Source organism: Barbus barbus (genome assembly GCF_936440315.1).
Source record: "Barbus barbus genome assembly, chromosome: 43".
In the NCBI taxonomy this organism is placed as follows: domain Eukaryota; kingdom Metazoa; phylum Chordata; class Actinopteri; order Cypriniformes; family Cyprinidae; genus Barbus; species Barbus barbus.
In genome coordinates this window covers 6030097-6049867 of record NC_136721.1, presented here as the reverse complement: position 1 = coordinate 6049867, position 19771 = coordinate 6030097, and the positions used below count along the sequence as shown (strand labels likewise).

Genomic DNA, 19771 nt, shown 5'->3' with positions numbered 1-19771 from the left:
AGCTTCAAACACTAAAGATAATTTATGCTTTTACAATAACTATTGTGATCACAATCTAGTTTGGGGACCAATTCTCGATATTAACTACAACTTTTGCCTCAATAAACACTTATTAATAGCTAGTAACCTAGTTGTCAAGTTTAGGTATGGAGTAGGATTAAAATGCAGAATAAGGCATTAATATGTGCTTTATAAGCACTAATAAACAGTCAATATACTAATAACATGCATGCTAATCAGCAACTAGTTGTTAGTGAGAACTGGTCCCTAAACTGAAGTGTTACCGCTATTCTTACTATAAAATCTTGTAATTTTTCTTGTAAAATTATGTAATCACTTTAAAGTGTAAAAAGCTTTCAGGTATCTTCATTTTTGCATTTCAGCAAAAATATAACAATGTCAGTATATATTTTTTTTATTATAAATATTCAGTGTTTAAACATGTCTGCAATGACAATCTGTCACAGAGTCCATGTTCCATTAGCATAAGCATGCAAAATAAGAAGAAAAAAAAAGGAATCTGGTGGTATTACAACAGTTTATACATTAACATTAAATAGGGATTAGCGTTCTGTTTGGCTGCCTTTCAAGAACAGAAAATAAATGAAAGAAAAAACGACCAACAGATTAATAAAGAAGGATCATACGAATGTTTTACACAAGCAATTAATTACTGTTCATTATAGCAAAGTGAGTGTAAATTATGAAAATATAATTTGCCATCTGTAAACCTGTGAAATACTTTGCATTAAGAGAGGTCAGTCTAAAAGTAGGAGTAAAAAGCAAATTAAGTTATCCATTTCCTCACAACAGTCTCTTTGTAAACACATATCAATGATGTCTATAAATGATGTCACAAATAGTAACTACCTACAATATATGACTACATGTTAAGAAAATGCACTTTTAAAGTGACAGAAAAAAGGAAATTTGCACTGGGACCCGAAATATGCATACTATTTGCACAATACAGTACATAGTTTTAAAATGAGTAGCTATGGAAAATATGATAAAATCCAGCACAGAGGTCATATGGTGGCCTTTTCTTAAATAGCAAAGTTCAACAAATACACACAAAGAGAAGGAGGGGAAAAAATTAAAATTAATAAATCACACTGCCTAAGAACAGTGAAGACGAACTGAGATAAAAAGAGTAAAACAGATAAATAATAAAAGAATATGACCTTCACCCACAAAATGACACTGCTTTCATCATAAAATAAAAACAAATTAGCATTTATAAACAAAGCATTTATGTCTAGGGAAAAAAAATACAGTAGCTGACCAATTCTTCTGCAATGATGTCACAATAATGTTTTTGATATCTGGATCCAACAGTAACCAAACCCAGATTCCATGTCCTTTTTTTTCTCAAAATACCTGTATTTTTCAAAAAAAGAAATGAAATGCTCCATGAGTCTTGAGTCCTGTGTCCTTTATTGGCTGGCCATTCGATGCTCCACTAACTACAGCATATGTTTTGACTTAAAAGTACTAAAATATAGGCTAATTAAGTTCAAGGCACCTTATCTTTGGTAGAACCATGGCCACCTGCATCAGTTCAAAGATTAGTAGTGTTTTCAAAGCAGGTACTTAGCAGATAGCAACGCGCCTGCAGACCTGTCTCTTTGATCATACACAATACAAACGTGTCCACGGGGAAGGCAGAGCAGAAAGGAGTGATAAAGTACACAAGAGTTAGTAACGCTCCCATGTCTGCATGCTAACAGCTTGATGGCTTGGAAAGGAGGGAACTAGAGAGTACTTTGAGAGAGGAAACCGTGTCTGAATCTTTGACGTCATCAGTAGGTACACACTGAGAGTAGAGGTCACTGTTTGGTTGAGGTTCTAGATCTGGATTCAGAGACTCTGGTTCTTTCTTAACTGTCACTGCAATTGCGCTGGTCTTGTCTTCCCCTTGTTTCAAGTGATAAATACAAGGAGTCTCCGGGGTAGCACCAATACTGGAGGGCTTTTCAGGGAGGACATCTAATTTGGGCACGAAGGTGAAACAAGTGGCCTCAGGAAGAGTCAAAGCCACACTGGTCCGGTCCTGAACTAAAGCTCTGGCCCTGCTGGGAGAGCTAAGATCAGCTGGCTCATCTTGGTTCAAAGGCACCAGAAGCGACGTGCCATTCCACTTCAGAGATACTCCAAGATCCTCAGCTTCCATCTTTGGCCTTTTGGTCATTAACTGCTCTTCCCGACTCTGCAGTTCTGTGAGCTCCACGTCTCCAGCAGACCACTTGGTAATGGCTCGCTTGCTCAGGTTTAACGGGAGGGATTGGTCTTGAGGAATACTTCCATTGGGATGGGAGGTCTTGCTGAGATCCTGAGCCAGAACTTCAGAAAGTCGCTTGGTGAAGGTGTTCATGTGTGCCGAGCCAAGCCGGGTGCGCATCAGTTGACGCAGCTGTAGACTACAGCCGATGTCCAGTGGGAGGATCCTAAGAGGGGGTAGGGGAACTCTAGTCAAGGCGAGTCCTCCGTTCTGGGATGAGGCATCTGAGCTACACCCTGAACACTGGTGTTGGGGACTCTCAGGAGTCTCAGGCGTACTGACTTTGGGCTGATGCACCATAATTGTCTGGTGGGGCATGGAAGAATCTTGAGCAGTTACCTCATGAGTCGTCGCTCCATTAAGACCCAGGCGGGCTCGGAAGAGGTCCAAAGGACACAGTCCTTTAGTAGGACTGAATCCTTCGAGGGAACCACCTGCCAGCAATTTGCAAGGAACTGACAGAAAGGAAGGAGCTTGAGGTTCTACAGTCTCCATCTTCACATCTAGCCCCAGCACGGGTTGGTGGGGCACCGGTGTAGAGGATACAAGCGACAGACCTTGGCCATGAGGGTGGTTGGTGAGCTTCAGTTCTTGAAAAATAGTCAATGGCTGGACAATCTCTTGATGGGGTCTTGTTGGTTTCTCTAAGGGAGGTTTGGGGTGCAAGGGCGGTCTTCCAACTCTGCCTTTGGACAGAACCTTGGAATTGCGTTTTCCAGGTGGTCTTCCTCTTTTTCGTACAACAACAGCACCATCTGGTGGTGAGGCCTGAAAACGTAGCACAGAAAAGAAACTGAATTTTCATTCTTCTGATGCATAAGACACAAAAAAATGACAATGCTTTCCTGATCTAGTAAGATTTTACATGATAGGTTGGTATTACGCAAAATCTGAGAGTGTGCACAGCTATTTTCATCAGTCCTGACATCAAACCTCATTGCACAAATTTTTTAATTTAGTTTATACAGCAGTTTGGGATAATGTATATCAGATAAACAGCACATGAACAAAGTAAACTGTGATTCGTCACATCACATATCAGTCAAGATGCTCTTCCTGTGTGGCTTTATGGTTTTTAATCATTTTATTCAGAGTACTTGCATGCAACAAACCAAAAGCATCAGCATTTCTCTTTTCTTGTGCTACAGATAAGTAAAATCCCCACCTGGTTGGTAACTGCATTCTTTGTTGGACTGTTTGACACCACTCTGCCCCGCACAGTCTTTTTGATGGTAGTGGGTGAGACAAATGTAGTTCTAGGCTTGCCAAGTTCTGGGTTTTCTTCCCTTACGTGCAGTTCATAAGGGAGCATCAGCCTAGAATTGAATGACAGAGAAAGTTAGAAATCAGTTAGTTCACTGAAGCCCTTTGATACAGCAGGAATGATCTGCTGCTGTAATCAGAGCCTCACACACACCTTTCATAATGCCTCCTGGTGCAGGTGGCAGCACTGGTGCTGCCCGGGCTTCCACCCAACTCATTGTACACGGTCTTCCACAAACGATACGATGTCACCTGCAGGTGATGGGGAGGACAATTACTCTCACTTACACTACTGAGATCACCGCTATCACTTTCATTCTGTTATGATGGATTACAGCTTACTCAGCAGGGCCAAGTAATGAAAAGACATGCTAAACTTACCCTCTCATAGCCCCCCAGCCTTTTTACAACTGAATACATGAGGAAGAGGTCAACTGTGGACAAATGGAAGACAGCTTGGTTAACTACTGAGTTAAATTATTAAAAATGCATAGAAGTGATTCTATTAAGAGACTGGTGCTCAATTTCTGCTCAGTTTCCAAATATAAAATCAGTCATACATACTCTTTTTGAAACCCAGGTTGGGAACTTTGCTTATAGGGGAACCCCTGTGCTCCATAAAAAAATACAGCTGATCCAGGAAGAGCTGCTCCTCTGGATGTGGGAGCCAGTTCCCATCCCAATGCATCTCCACACTGCCCATCACATTTTCCTACAGGATTCAGTTAGAACACATTAGAAGATCTTTCTTTCAATAACTGCTAAACAGAAACATTAAGATGCAGTCACTTTAGAGAAAAAAAGTCTACTGTCTATTGTCAATGTTGTAGCGATATATAAGCATAACTCCTCCATTTAAACAGCATTCTGTTGGACACTCCGGCGAATCAGTGTGTCCAACTTGAAGCTATTGGGAAATCTGCATTGGGAAATGTTTTGTTTACACGCAAAATTCTAGATTTAATGGATTCTATTGAAACGAGTGGATTTCATTGGTGAAAATTTGCAGAAAAACTGTAAATGTGACCGTTAAGTTAAAATCCCATTTAAAACTTTTATAGACAATTCATAAATCTTTCAAGATGGACCCACCATAAAAAAAGGTATTAAGCTATGGTATATACTTTTAAAATGAATCATGATACCCACTAATCAGGGTTGTTTTGAAGATTTGCAGGCTGACTAGCTAAGCAATGTTATCAAACATTAGCTAAGTAGCTACATTAAGTAAGGCGACATTAGTTAATATTGGATATTGTAGGTAAAGCATGAAAAAGCAGTGTTCTCCAATAAGGTATTTTTATGGTATATGCTTGTTATACATTTCAAAACACAATTTGATTACATAAATGTTGCTGTCTTACTGGAATTACTCAGCCTTGTACCTTTTCTGTTTTTGCTTCAAATCAAATTTTGAAATAGCATGATTAATCTCTGACCTGTTTTTTTTTTAACCAGATCAGACCCTTTCATATAATATAATATAACAAATAATTAGTAATTGAGCATTTTAACTAAATTATGTTTATAGAAATTGGCAAACTGGGACATGAACAAGATTATGAGATCAGTAAAGATACAAAGACAAAAAAATTGTGTGAAAGGAAGTCAAGACATCAAAGTTAAATCAAAACAGGAAGCACACAGTGACGTCACAGTACACCTCACCATTTGTTCAAAATCTTAAAACATCCTGTTTAGCCATCAGAACTGTATTCCATAAAGATGTCTGTGGATCAAATTGGGTTGCAAAACTCCACAGCATACCTTCATCCTTTCCATCCATGACTCCGATAAATGGTTATGGTTTTGCTGATCAGCACCTTTGCCATCCCTGCCATTTCTTTTACGAGGTCGCCCTTTCAGACTGAGAGAGGAGCATCCTGGGACAGAAACGCAAAGCATCTTTATGGCAACAGTACTCCACTTGCATGACATTTGTAAATTCATTTTACAAAAAGTGAAAGTCACATTTTGTTTTATGTAGTGTGGACATTATTAAAGTACAATGAATGCAACCATTTGAGCATTCGTTGAGTTAAAATTAAAATTTTGAAGTTGTCACAATAGCAAAATTTCAGTATTAATACAACTACAAGTGAAATTGTACTTTTCTCAATGACAATAACAAGAAAAAACTATGCACTATAGAACACTCTCACTTTTAGTTAAATATTCATATGAATGAATTAAAATAAACGGCATGTGGCCGAAGTATTTGTCAATTAAGTAAACACTGTATCAGATATTTCATGCAATAACTCAAGTCAAGGTAAAAGCCTAGCATGTTACAAAGTAAATAAATCAACAAATCAAGTCATGAAAACATAAACCAACAGATCTTGAGCCAATCAAATAGTCTACTAAAGAAAACGTCTATCATGACATAAAGGTCTTCTATCAATATTTACTTGTACCATGTATTCATTCATCTAGCACGCCTAAATTTTGGACCTTGTACACTGGCAACTGCATTAGCCTACCATATAACAACAAAGGTTAAGGTCACAACCTATCAAGAGGGTAGCACTCACCAAGCTGTGTGAGTATGCTGGCATTGCTGTCTAGAGTAGGGTGGTTGAAAGTATCCCGGCAGTAGAGGACTCGTGTGGTGTCGAGGGCCACTTTTATCCCCCCCAGAGCCAGCAGGTGAGGGTCCTGCAGACTAGGGGAGCTAGCCTGATCTGGGACACGTCTTTGAAGGGAACGAAAGCGGCAGTACTGGGGGTAACTGAGAACCTTAACCTTCTGCTGTAATACTAGAGACTCATCTGCAAGAGAACACAAAACAAGTGTCAGTCCATAGATTTAGGAATTTATTAACTGTAAAACAATGATCAGTACCATCACAATCAGATCAGCTGTCAAGTTCTAAGGCAAATTAAATTAATGCATACCATTTCGCTATATATTGAAATACTATGAAAATATGGCCGATATCAATATCATCTACAATCTCTGGGCTCTGTTAGACTCCAATGCTGTCATGTTTGCAAAATATTATAAACAAGGATTTTATTTTATATGAAAGCTAAACTACCTTAAAATGTCAAATCGTGCTCGGACTTTGATAAAATATATATACATTTTAAAATCTCACAAAACCCTGCAGTTCCATCATGAACCTCTAGGGCATGGGGATTTCAGGACAGGGTAACTGATCTTGGGTCATTCCATGAAATCGGTGCCTTTTCCACGACTTGGAAAAATGAAAAATGAAAATACAGTTTAATAAATTTTATTTAAATATCCACGACATGAAGACACCTTAAAATGACAAGAAATTGTATTGTGCCATCTCAGGCTATGTAATTTATTATTTTATGACCATTTTCTACCTCATATTTTGGTATTTTTGTCAACCCTGTTACCGACATAAGCGTTACTAGATACTATAGTTTAATTAGAACTATGTGATAGTTCTCACATGTATGAGCAGCATTTTAGTCCCTCTTTTCACTGGGACTGTTTCAAATTTCAGTTTTTTAGTTAAAGTCAGTTCGTTGTTGATTTAGTACATTACATTTCTAGGAGATCTAATGTTTTAAGGGTATTGTAATTAGATAATGCATCCATCTGTTTGTCTGTGTCCCCTCACAGAACTTCAAATATACTGATCTGGTCCAATTATTAGGCAAGGAAGATGATCAGATCTTTCTGTGATCATCTGAAACCAGACAAAGATCTTGACTTTCTTGAACATTGCAAGACCGGGGTTTGTATTTGAATTTACATGGACGCATTATTGGACAATGAGTTTTATTGAGACTGATCATCCAATCCGGTCATTAACAACAATAGTAATAGTAAAAAAAACAATAATACTAACTAAAATTTAACTCATGCTCAAATACGACAGAATGATATAGGAATTAGCTTTAAACATGTTTGTATTTTGCAAAATTTTTAAAAACAGGGTGACACCTAATCTATGTCATCCCTGTTACCCTGAAAAGTAACAGATTGACATTAACAGGACTGACGATTTCAAACAAATTTGCTAATTGCTAGCTAATAGTTAAATTCACAAAAGCACATGTTTTACAGTTCGAAAGGATTTTACTTGTAGATATTGATTATATTAAATGTAAGAAATAATTGTTTATCTTTGTATTTTAAAAATTGTAACAGTATTGACATTTCATGACCCCCCCCCGGACATGAAATTAGGGGACACCAATAAAATGATTTATATTTTATAGAAAAAGATGCATACATATGCAATAACATTGCTTAACAAAGAGACCGTATTTAGAACAATACACAAATGTGATTTGTATGTAATTTTGCAAATTAAATGTCCTGCCGAAAAAGAAAAATCATAGTGAGGGACAAGCCAAAAACCTTACCCTTACCAGCATAAATGGTATTTAAATGATTTAAGGTATTATTTAATTGACTTTTTTTATGTTATATTGATGAAAAGCATACATAGTATTGTTGTGTTTTTAAATTGCTAATTTATTTGATGTTGCATTAAATCTATGTTGGATTATTTCTTAGGGACGCAAAAGGCACCGATTTCGTGGAATAACCCTCTATTGCTGCCTTCAAGCCCAATTTACACCTTTGGTTGTTACTAGCTTCTTACTCCAATGTGATGGGTTGAGTTGATTTTGGGAAAATAGATAATAGGCAATTTTTACTCTCTCTATTCACTTTCTGACAAAAGCCCTCAAACAGCACTAGCTTTATAAGAAGATAAGGCAAGATGCTCTGTGATTTTTCCTTTCTGAATCATGTGTTTGTTATTGATATTTATTAAAACTAAAACTTTTTTGTTAATCAAAATAAAGCTGAAATTATTATTTTTTTTTTAATGTTGCAACTAACAAGTTTAAACTGAAGTACTAAAATGACAAAAACAAAAAAATTGACAAACTATACTATTTAGTATACTATTATATTATTTAAACAATACTAATATAATCTGTCTGAATCAAACATGTATGCATTTTTATCACAACCACAATAAACTCCATTCTTTGCGTGTTTACTATCATTTTGTTGCTCATTTTTCATCAGCAGTAAACAAAATTGCTTCTCCCCCACCTTTCATACTGTCTTTACATCCTTTAAAAAACCAGTCACACACACTTCAGGATTTTTCATCTGTTACTCACCCTCACTCTTCGTTTTTCCTTCCTGTGGATAACTAGCATCTTGTGACCCATCAGAGTTCGGAGACCCATGAATGTTTTGACTGCTGCGCTTCCACTGTGGCGGTTCCTGACAAGTCCACTTCACCAGATCCTCCACTCTGACCACAATCTTTTTTGATACAGCGAGGACTTCATCCTGCAAGCAGAAATGCATATAAACACCAAGCAAACGTCTATAGCATGGAGCCACAGATCTTATACATTCACATGAGCTTACAGGCAGGACCAGGTTTTGAAAATATTTTAACACCTTCAGTTAATGCTATAGAGAAGCCTCTCCCTTTTTCCTATGTTATATTAGTTAACAATAGGACACTCATCACCTCAGGCAAAAACAACCAACCCAAACTGCTTTATTAAAAAAAAAAAAAAAAAGGGGGGGGGGGGGGGGGGGGGTATGCTTATATGCAAATATAAGCATCTAAACGCCCAATTGCTGTTTAGATGCTTATATTTGCAACATTCTCAAATTCAACTGTTTACAATGGACACTAAGAAATGCGTTAGTATTTCTCTTTACTCATTTATGTTGTTATAATGGGATCTTGTTCTAAACACATTATTAATAAGTAAAATATTATAAGGGACACAGAGTCTGTTCAAAATGCTTTCTAATCATACAGCAAAAACATTGTATCTTTCATTTTCAAATAAAAGTATCTGAAAGGAGTCTTGACACTTTTGGTCAGCATATAGCTGACTTACCTAACAAACTATAAATGCGCTAGTTTATGTCCATTACTAATTCAAGCACTCTTCAACATTTTACAAGTGTTTGGAGTAACTTTATTTGAGATTGAAGTAACAATCTCAATTTATTGCTAGTTAAAACATTTAACAGCAGTTTTTTATTTGCACAAAACAGAAAGAGGGATTCGGTTTTACATTCTCCCTTTTGTGTGTCATCAAGCTCAGGCCATATTCAAGAGAAAGTTAATATGGAAAACATAAGAAATGCATGTGTGGGGATCGTGTCCTCAGACAAAATTAGGCATAAACTAAATATATTGCAGATGAATACAATCATTTGTATAATTTAATCAAGTTATATTTTAATATACCAACTTTTACAGGGCAAAGTTTTTCTTAAAGAGCTTTGTTTTTCATTGTTATTGTAGTTTTTGGAAAGAAAATAGCCTTTTGTAATACTTTTATAACAACATCAATGTTGAAAGCAGTTTTTGCTGCTTAATATTTTTGTGGGAACCGTGATTTCTTTTTTTTCAGGAAACTTTTATGAATAGAAAGTTTAAAAATGACAGGATGCATTTCAAATGCAAATCTTTTGTGATTCTATTGATGCCTTTAACGTCAATTTTTGATCAATGTAATGTCTCACACATTTAAAAAATATATATATTAAATAAGCAGGAAAAAAAATTGTTCAACATTAATAATAATTAAATTATTTTTGAGCACCAAATCAGCATATTAGAATGTTTTTTTTTTTGAAGAATCATGTGACACTAAAGACTAAATTAGGCTGTTGAATATTCAGCTTTGGCACCACAGGAAGAAAAATATATTTATATTTCTACTAAAACAGAAAACAGTTTCTTTCAGATTTTGAAAAGTTTCTTCCTTTATTTATGGCTTTATGGTATGATTACTATTTATTTTTATTAACAACTGCAAAATGTAATATATATATATATATATATATATATAATATTTTATAATAACATACAGTAATCTGGTGCTCATGGATGGATCTATGCACTCTTTTCCTTCAGCCAAAGGTTATCTATGTAACTTTTCCCCATCTCTCACCTCTCCATGCTCTACTGCTCTGCCCTTAGGGGTGTCCTCAGGTAAGAAGTAGAGTCTAGAACTGGCCAGCAGGCGGCGTTGCATCTGATCTTCCCACAGCAATGTAACCTCCGCTATACACACCGGCTCCTGGGGGCCACAGCGCATGAAGTAGAACTCCCCAAGCTTCCAAACCTGCATTGGACCCCCAGACGCTTGCTTGCAACCCACTGACTTATAAAATGCAAAGGACCCTCGAAGGCAGCTGGGAGCACCTAACCACTGTTTAAGACAAGAGCAAATAAGTTAGAAAATAACCTGCACATATGAGAACAACAGAATAAAGTCACCCACATATGGCTTTTTTGCAGCTGTGTGAGAAAATGACACATTTGCTTAGAATACCTTCAACAATAATGAGTCAGAGCACAAAAATGATAGGTTGCACAAGTTCACAAGCATTAAAAACAGCCTATGGTTAAAAAACAACTTATCAATTCATATAGTTCACTTGGAATTTGCTCCTGTGCAGGCATTTTAAGCAAACAAAAATGTTGTCATTACACAAACACTTCATAACAGTCAGAGCTCTGGAAGAAAACTTATGCATATGAACTATGAAGCTCAAATACGCACATGCAAACACCCTTCACATGATTCAAATTATCTGTCTGAGCAGTAAGCATTGCAGTCTTCTCAAACCAGCTGAGCTGTAGGAACAATAATCAGACTTTTATCAGTGTTTTCACTTAAATCTGAGGCAAAATAAAATTCCCAAAACATACTATACAGTAAGGGCAAATTACACAGGAACTAATCATTCACATAACCTACTCAGAACTGCTTGGTCTTCATTGGTTTCCATGGTTGAAAACACATTCCAATGTATTAATCTACTTAGGAATGGCCTGATAGCAGTGGAAAAACGCATAAAGATTTTTTATGGAAAGTAAAACATAAAAATTCTATAATGATCCTTGCCAAAATGTGGTTTGCTGCTATCAAATAAAAAAACTAATTAAAATAGATAATAAATGTGACTCACTGAAGGCTACACTGTATAACACAAACAAACACATTAAATATTTAAAGACGCATATGAAGACTGATTCGTTTATCTTAAATATACCATAGATAATTCAGTTGATACAAATGCCTATTTTTGTTGTCAAAAGCATGAATGTATAATACTGTGATTTAAATATATTATTTTACATAACACTTGTATTATTATTATCGTTGTTTTAATACCTTATTAAAATATAACAAGCTATTGTTATTGCATCAGAATACTAAAATAGCTAAAAAACAAACAATAAATCCAAATAAAACATAGGTAAAATACTTCAACTATAATACAAAAGGCTCATGGGAATTCATTAATTTTATGAGGGCAGTGTATGTATGGTTAATATATATTATAGAGATTACAATATTATATTTTGTTACTAATATTTGAACTTAAACCATAAAATTATAAATGATTTTTGTCACATTTCCATGTGACAAATAATAAACAAAGCATTGTACGAACTTATAATATATAAAAGATCTTGCAATTAATTTGTTTGTAATTTAAATATTAACACATTAATAAATATATTATAAACAAACAATGTAACATGCACTTGTAAATTATTTCATTTTCATATATGCATTTTGGAAAGGGACACGATCAGCACATGCACAGCGTTGCATATCATATGTTTTCCATTGTTACAGTGTGCCTCTTATAAGTGGCCTGAACGTGACATACTCAGTACTTTAACTTAATATGTCAATCACAGGACGCGTTCACGAGGTAATACACAGTCATGGGTCACTCACCCCCACCGGTAACCCACATATTCACCAAAAAAACCGACCAATCACAAGCCACAACATTCGGCGTCCACATGTCGAGCGCCTACTGGTAAAAAAAGAGAACTAGTCTACAGTTAAACCACAATACATGTCAACTTTTACTTCATGTACTCCAACAAACACCAAAAGGAATGCATCATCCCAATCTAAACACACGGAGAGCTTATATAGAAAGGCAAATATATAATAACCAATATGACCTTGGAGCTTTTAATGTGCCCTAAATTGTTTACATGTATTATTATGCAAATGACAATACGCTCATCTGTCGATACAAAATGTCTATATTTTATATTTTAACAACAGTGATAAACAACATCCTCAATCCGGGTGCTTTGTGAGGCTTAATAATACTGGTATTTATTCAATACGTGCAACAACATATTTTAAGCAACTTCCTACTGCCACATACATAAAAGTCTCATATATCATTTCAAAAAAATTTACTGGTATAGCATTTCTAGCCAACACGAGTAATCATATTAATATTAAAAGCCACGGAACAACACTGACTAAACACAACATTTTAAATGTAATATTACGACCAAATAACTTAAGCATGACGAAAAAACTTCTTAGTCTCAAAGAAAATCAGCAGCTCCACCAAGTTTACCTCTTCCTACAAGTTATTACCACGTCATTTTAAACCAGGCTTAATATTCGCGAGATTTTGTCGAAAAATGTGTCGACAGATTGTGAATAAAAATAATACAGCGCCCGCTTTAAAACCGAGGACTGGATTCGTATTGTTTTTAATAGAAAATAAAACCAAATCTGTTTGGTAAATGTGAAATGTGGGGGTGGGGGGCAATCTAGGTAGTCAACACGACACAAAGAAATTAATCATTAACGGAAAAAAATCGAAATATCAAAAGCAACAATAAAATTTTACACAACACCGATATTGCATCGAGGAAATTTCAAATACAGTTCAAAACAAATAAAAGTTTCCCGTCGAAATACGAGACAATATTTTCAAGTCTGCGTTGGCTTGATTGGGTAGAAATCAATTCGGTATTTAAGCGAACTTCAAATATTACGACGTGTCGAGGGAGCATCGATAAACAAATAACGATTTTAATTTTCACAAACAAAACAGCACATTTCAAGCTCGCGCGGCGACCGCCTCGAGCTGCAACAAAGTAACAATTTAAAGTTATAATTCAGTTTACCTGTATCGTACTCTGCTCCATTGCAACTCAACATTCCCTTATCCCTCTCGATGCCCCCTATCAAGTTACACAGCCGGGTACTAACAGCACCGGCACACACATAAACGTAGCTGAAGAAAAGCTGTGCTTTTTTGTGAAAATAGGGCAGGATCTAGGTGTGGCTTAACTCCATTTGCCAAAAGAACTTTAATATATGTTGTGCATTTTACATCAAATTGCTTGTGGAAACATGCTCGCTGTTTAATTGAATCCAGTGACTACAGCGATCATTAAATACAACACAATTACAATATGGAGCCTTGAAATCAGTATTTCAAGACAAAATCTATATCTACAGTACAGAGCATGCGTGTTGATTTTTAATGAAAGAGCTTATTTTGAATGCATCAAGCAAAGAGTGAACCCCTAAAGATTTACATTAATAGCGTGGCGTGACATATTTATTATTTTAGTGCTATTCATTTATTTTAAATAATACAATAGCTGCTATATAATGTTTGATATATCATATATTTCCTCTGAAAAGAAACATTTTCCTACTGTAAACACTAGTCTTATTGGCCAGCAAACAAGACTGATTAGATGAACCCGTTTTTAAAATGTAAAATAGATATTCAAATATTTATATCATAAACAATATAAAATTAATAGATTTTGTTCTCCAGCAGGGGGAGTGTGCACGTGATCATTTCCACGAGACAATGGCTGTGACATTTCATTTTTTCCTGCTCTTGCTGACATCATAAAGCTGAATTGCATGAAAACATGATTGACGGAAAAATATCCTCATATTAGTCATTTATTTACAGATTCTTAACAATTTGATATTAAATATGACAACAGTGGCAGGAACCCTATAGCTTTCATTGTTCAAGGGGGAGGGCAACAAACAAATAGGTACAATATTTACAATATTGATTGCAAATACTATTGAGAATTTGATTATTTCCCATAGCTGGAGGCATGTGTCCTTCCCCCATGATCTGACTGCACCCCTACGGCAGATTCAGGACAAATGCTGCCCCCCATCAGTCCTGAGAGGATATGTGACAGCAGGAGGTCACACCAAACAGTCTCTTACATTTGCATTTGCACTTGAATTTGTATTCTTCCGGGTCATTGTAGATTGTCTGGTGAATGTGAAGCAACTGGAAATAGTTTTTCTATTCGGCAAACCTTATGTTAAAAGCATTTTAAAATATAGTCTGAAGATATGGAGCCATGCATGGCTTAAAAATCAAAAATGGTATGTAGAATATAGCTACACTTATTAAAATGGATCTGTTATTTATAAGTTCAATCATTATTAATTATGATTAATAATAATATAATCTCTTTTTTCATTTGATCCACAACAAGCTTTATACAAATAAACACAAAACTGTAATAATAATAATAGTGGTATAAATATAATGTATAAAATGGGTAATTGAATATTGAATTCAAATAATAGTTTTAAATGAATTATACTTCATAAAATATTATTGCTTAAATAAATAAGAGGAATTATGGATTGTGCCATTGCAGGTCTATTTAGTCTTGTTTCACATGTGGCTCTGCATATCAGCACTAATGGTCAAACTACATTAACATCATGAAATGATCTGTTTACTTAATATTAAAAATTAAGTCATTTTTGAGGAGTTAGAGACCTTTTAAGATACATTTTAAGAACACAGGAAGCTGGAGCACTCACAGTGCTTTTAAAAGACCTCAAGGAGGAGCTGTTGCTCATTTTCTGTGAGTGCTAAACTGCATTATTGCCAGTTGATTTACTCCTAAACATCTGAGATATGACAGTTGAGAAGTGCTCAGACGTTCAACATTCTCTAAATACTGCAGCAAAATTGTTTTTTAAATTGTTCAATAATTGAACAAAGAAATGTTTGCTTAATTGTATTGAATATGCAATTCAAATGTACCGTACTTCCAGATAAAATATTAGGCTATTAATGAAATACAGGGCCACTTAAAGAGAGTACACTTTAATGAATATGTTTTTTGTACACTTTCAAAATTTGTGATGATGAAAATTAACCGTTTTATTATAAAATACATTTTAAATCATGTTTTAATAATTTTTTGTCGTGCTCTTAATTTGAAAGAATTTAAACTATCATATAAAAGCACATGTAAAGTAGGCCTACTTGATATTAATTTTAACTGTGCTATTCAATATTACAAGTTCAAATGTACTAAATTGCAACTTCATCATTACAAATGTGTAATTTCAAATAGTTTTAAAAATATGACATACCAGTTTCAATAGAAATTACATTAAAGTATATTTTAGTTTACCATACTTGTCAAAAAATTGAAAAACGTCAATACACACTTTAATAAGACAATACAAATGTACATATTTTTAAGGTCCTCCTTAAGTGGGTCACTCATAAATTCAACAAATTCATCTAAATTAAAAAAAAACATTTTTATGTAATTGTAAATTACATGCAATTAAATGTCCAAAAAATAAATAAAACATTACATTGAGAATGCTAAAGTATACTTTTTTTCACAATGGTAACAGAGCTATGTTAATTAACATAATAATTGTTGCTAAAGTATTCTAACATTTTGTAAACACTTATCTACAAGCAATTGCAGCATCATTATTTGCTAAACTGGCTCAACCAATGGCATGATGTTAATAGGATTCTTTTTAGACAAGAGCCCAAAATAATGTTAACAGGCAAATGTGGAAAATGCATGTTAGGAAATGGGTAGAGGATGGATGAATAAATAAATAAATGCATATACAAATTCTCTGAAGCACATTTATTGTAGTTCAGTTCAGGGATGCTGCTTAAACACAGAATCAGGTCATTTAGGTCCTCCTAGATCCCAAACCAGAAAATGTGCCTCCTTTTTTTCTGGTACAGCCAAGTATTATTATATTAAAATCCCTGAACCATCAAACTTACTGGCTGCCTCAATATATACAGTGCAGTAGATGCAAGCAATCCAGGCTTAGACAGAAAGGAACTCAGAAATGGACATTTGAAATGACTATACCTCAGATTAACCTGGAAATCTTGAAGACAGAAGAACTTGATAGAAACCACCTGTTTGAACAAAGGTCTTCACTGTCTGTGCAGCCATTTAATATTAAAGATTTATTCAAGTATGATGTTTCGTTTTGCTTATGTTGAAGTTCCTCATATTCCAAAAGGAAGGTAAAAAGGCCATACTATTTTATTTATGGACAGTTTTTTTTTTTACCAAATATACTTGAAAAATCCGAAGTATTCATAGTGAAAATGCCTTGATATATTTTATATTTCTAAGATTTAATATGCATCTAAATACTTCCAAGTTTTGTTTACATAGTATGTGTGTGTACTGTGTATATTTATTATGTATATATAAATACACACCCATGCATGTATATATTTAAGAATATGTTACGTACGTTTATAAATTATATGAATATATATATTAAAAATATGTGTATTTATATACAGTATACATAATAAATATACACTGTACACACAGATATATTGTGTAAATAAAAACTTTTATTTTGGATGCGATTGTGATTAATCATTTGACAGCACTAATAGATAGATAGATAGACAAACACACACTAATATTGCAATATAATATGTAAATAACACTGGGTGGGCCGGTGAAGTATTTAAACTAATTTAGGTAGAAAAAATGATATCATACCAAAAATAATGGCAGAGAGAGGAAACATTCCGCAGGAAGCGGCTGAAATGGCTGGAATGCTTACTGGACAAAACACCATAGCGATGGTACTTTCGAGTTAAAGCTTTAATTTATCTTAAAACTGATCTTGATCCAGTGGAAGAGCAAGCTTCTCAGGACGTTTGTGGCATCCTGAAATCAGATAGCTTAAATGTCAACATATTGCAGCAGTTTTCCTTTCAGCACTCTCTTGGCAACGAAATATGAAATATGACACTTCATGTTTTAGTTTGCAGTCTTGCAAGAAATACTGCTCAGTATTAACAACTCATGCACGAGCTTCCTTATTTTTTATCAGTTCCCACAAGTCATAGGCAGGAGCCCTATAGGCTGTAAAATCCTTTAAGCTAAAACTAAAATCCATTCCAAATTCAACAACACAAAAGCCTTTGTTTCAGCATTTTTCCGAATAAAATATACTTCACAATATCACATTCACAAACTTGAACTTTTTCAAAGCAGAGCTGTGAATTATGCCGACTTTACCCTGATGACAAATTAACACACAAGTGATAGCAAGAGCTATGGTTTATAATTACAATGAAAAGTAAATCAAGATACGCACGCCTTTCAAAACATATGTACCAAGTTTTGGTTTCCCCACTTCAGGATACTCCTTACTTTTGTGTCTCACAAGATAGTGTTGCATGTTCTGTGTTATCTAACATGAAATTAGGGTGTAGCATTTCTGCATGCATAATCATTCACATACAGATCCTCTAGCTACTATTTTAGCATATTTCAGCGTCCAATAATATGGGAACTTGTTTTAATGTTTTGCAATAATACCAGCAAACATCATGCGAATTATTAGTTTAATAATTACACTTACTAGCTCTTTAAGTCTATTTAACATTTACTTTAAAGTTTAGGTTTAAAAAAAAAAAAAAAACATTAAAATAATATTTAAATTAATTAAAAAACTACTAAATCAATAAAGGAACTGTAAAGGTCAATTTGTTATCATTAATTGTAAATTGTAAGTTAATGCATTTGTTATAATAACCTAAAAATTAACAACGTTTAGTGTTTATTAATCTTGGCAATTGTTCTACATATACAAATACGTTTTTAAAACTGTGTGTGCGTTTAACAGTGTACATTAAGTGCAAATTAATGTTTTATGAATAAACATTAACAATAAACATTTTTATATTTTACTGAATATATGCTTAAGAACATAAATGTTCTTTGTTAGTTTGTGATAACTAATGCAGCAACTAATGTTAATACATTAAGCATAATTGTAAAGTGATAATAAAATAAAATGTATCATTGAAATATGCATTTTTTTTTTAAATGTAAATTTTTAAAGCATAAAATAAATAGGATCTTTAAATTTTTGTCAATTGCAGATATTGGGTCTATAAAAAGTATGTTTTGTCCATACTTTAGGACATTCTCATGAATCCCTATATAACTGGGTCACAGTAGTTTGAATGAGAACTGTCACCCCCACCCCCTCACTCTGTGACGTGCATTCCTCGTGTTTCCCTCCATATTCTTTCTTTTCTTCGAGTGCATTTGCACATGTGCAGGGGCAAAGCAGCAAGACACAGACCACTTTAGTCATCATCTTTGTTCTTTTAATCTGTTTTAAGGAGTCAAGTGACATACTGAGAGCCACTGTGATGTGCTATATATTTCAATACCATATATAAAATAACTGCTGCCATTTATATATATATATATATATATATAAAATGTGGATTAAGTAAATCACTTAATGTTATATTCAACAAAAGTGACAGTAGATTTAATTATTTTTTTTAAATACATGCTGTTCTTTAGAAGTTTCCACAAAAATATCAACTATTTTCAACACTGTTCTAAGAAATGTTGCTTGAGGACCAAATCTGCTTAGAATGATTTCTGAAGGATCACGTGACTGAAGACTGCAGGAATGAACTTCAGCTTTGCCATCACAGGAAGACATTACATTTTAAAATATCTCAAAATGGAAAAGTTATTTGAATTTTTAATAATATTATTGCTTACTGTATTTTAATAAAGTAAATGCAGCTTTAGTAAGCATTAGGGAAAATCAGTTTTTGCTAAATAGGTAAGAATTATAAGTGTGCTGGAATGACGTTATGATGCTCACAGCACTCTTGGGTACAAAAACTGCACAGAATGTGAACCTTCAATCTTCATGAGTCAAATCAGAATAAATAATCAAGCTGGCCACTGGATGGCCTCTCTTAACAGCTTTTGTAAAAAGAAAATATGATCTACTGTAAATTATAATGAAGAGCTGAAATATGGAATTCCCACAAGGTGGCGCTATTACTGCATACAAATCTGACTCTGCTTATCCCAAACCTATGGTCCTAAAACTTACTGATATAAGCTTATACAGGCAACTAAAAACAAACTAGATCAGCATATTAATATTGCATTACTTTATATATCACTGGTCACCGCGTAGTTAATCTGCATGGAGAACTTTTTCGCCCTCATGTGAAATTTCCGATAAAACTTATTAAAATTGGCCAAGCAACAGTAAAATGTGACCACACCTTAGAGAAAAAAAAAACACATATACACCTATATGGATTGGCATTCAGGCA

The 19771-nt window shown here is 34.4% G+C and overlaps 1 protein-coding gene across 1 annotated transcript; it reads right to left on the bottom strand.

Annotated features, from left to right (window-relative positions):
* Positions 1 to 398: 398 nt before the first annotated feature.
* Positions 399 to 13627, bottom strand: LOC306862466 (uncharacterized protein). The gene is made up of 10 exons (XM_079405280.1): positions 13491 to 13627; positions 10477 to 10737; positions 8668 to 8842; positions 6079 to 6315; positions 5312 to 5427; positions 4109 to 4256; positions 3926 to 3978; positions 3699 to 3796; positions 3447 to 3597; positions 399 to 3049 (listed from the first exon to the last, which is right to left on the bottom strand). Exons 1-10 carry the CDS (start codon positions 13509 to 13511, stop codon positions 1724 to 1726), a joined length of 2586 nt encoding a protein of 861 aa, XP_079261406.1. The 5' UTR covers positions 13512 to 13627; the 3' UTR covers positions 399 to 1723.
* Between the last annotated feature and the right edge of the window lie 6144 nt (positions 13628 to 19771).

Excerpts from the sequence above, each read along its gene's own strand:
- LOC306862466 (XM_079405280.1), bottom strand. The coding sequence starts at position 13,511 with ATGGAGCAGAGTACGATACAG. Across the intron at positions 10,738-13,490 it reads TGGAGCAGAGTACGATACAG|TGGTTAGGTGCTCCCAGCTG; the intron begins GTAAACTGAATT and ends TGTCTTAAACAG. Across the intron at positions 5,428-6,078 it reads CAGCATACTCACACAGCTTG|GATGCTCCTCTCTCAGTCTG; the intron begins GTGAGTGCTACC and ends TTTCTGTCCCAG.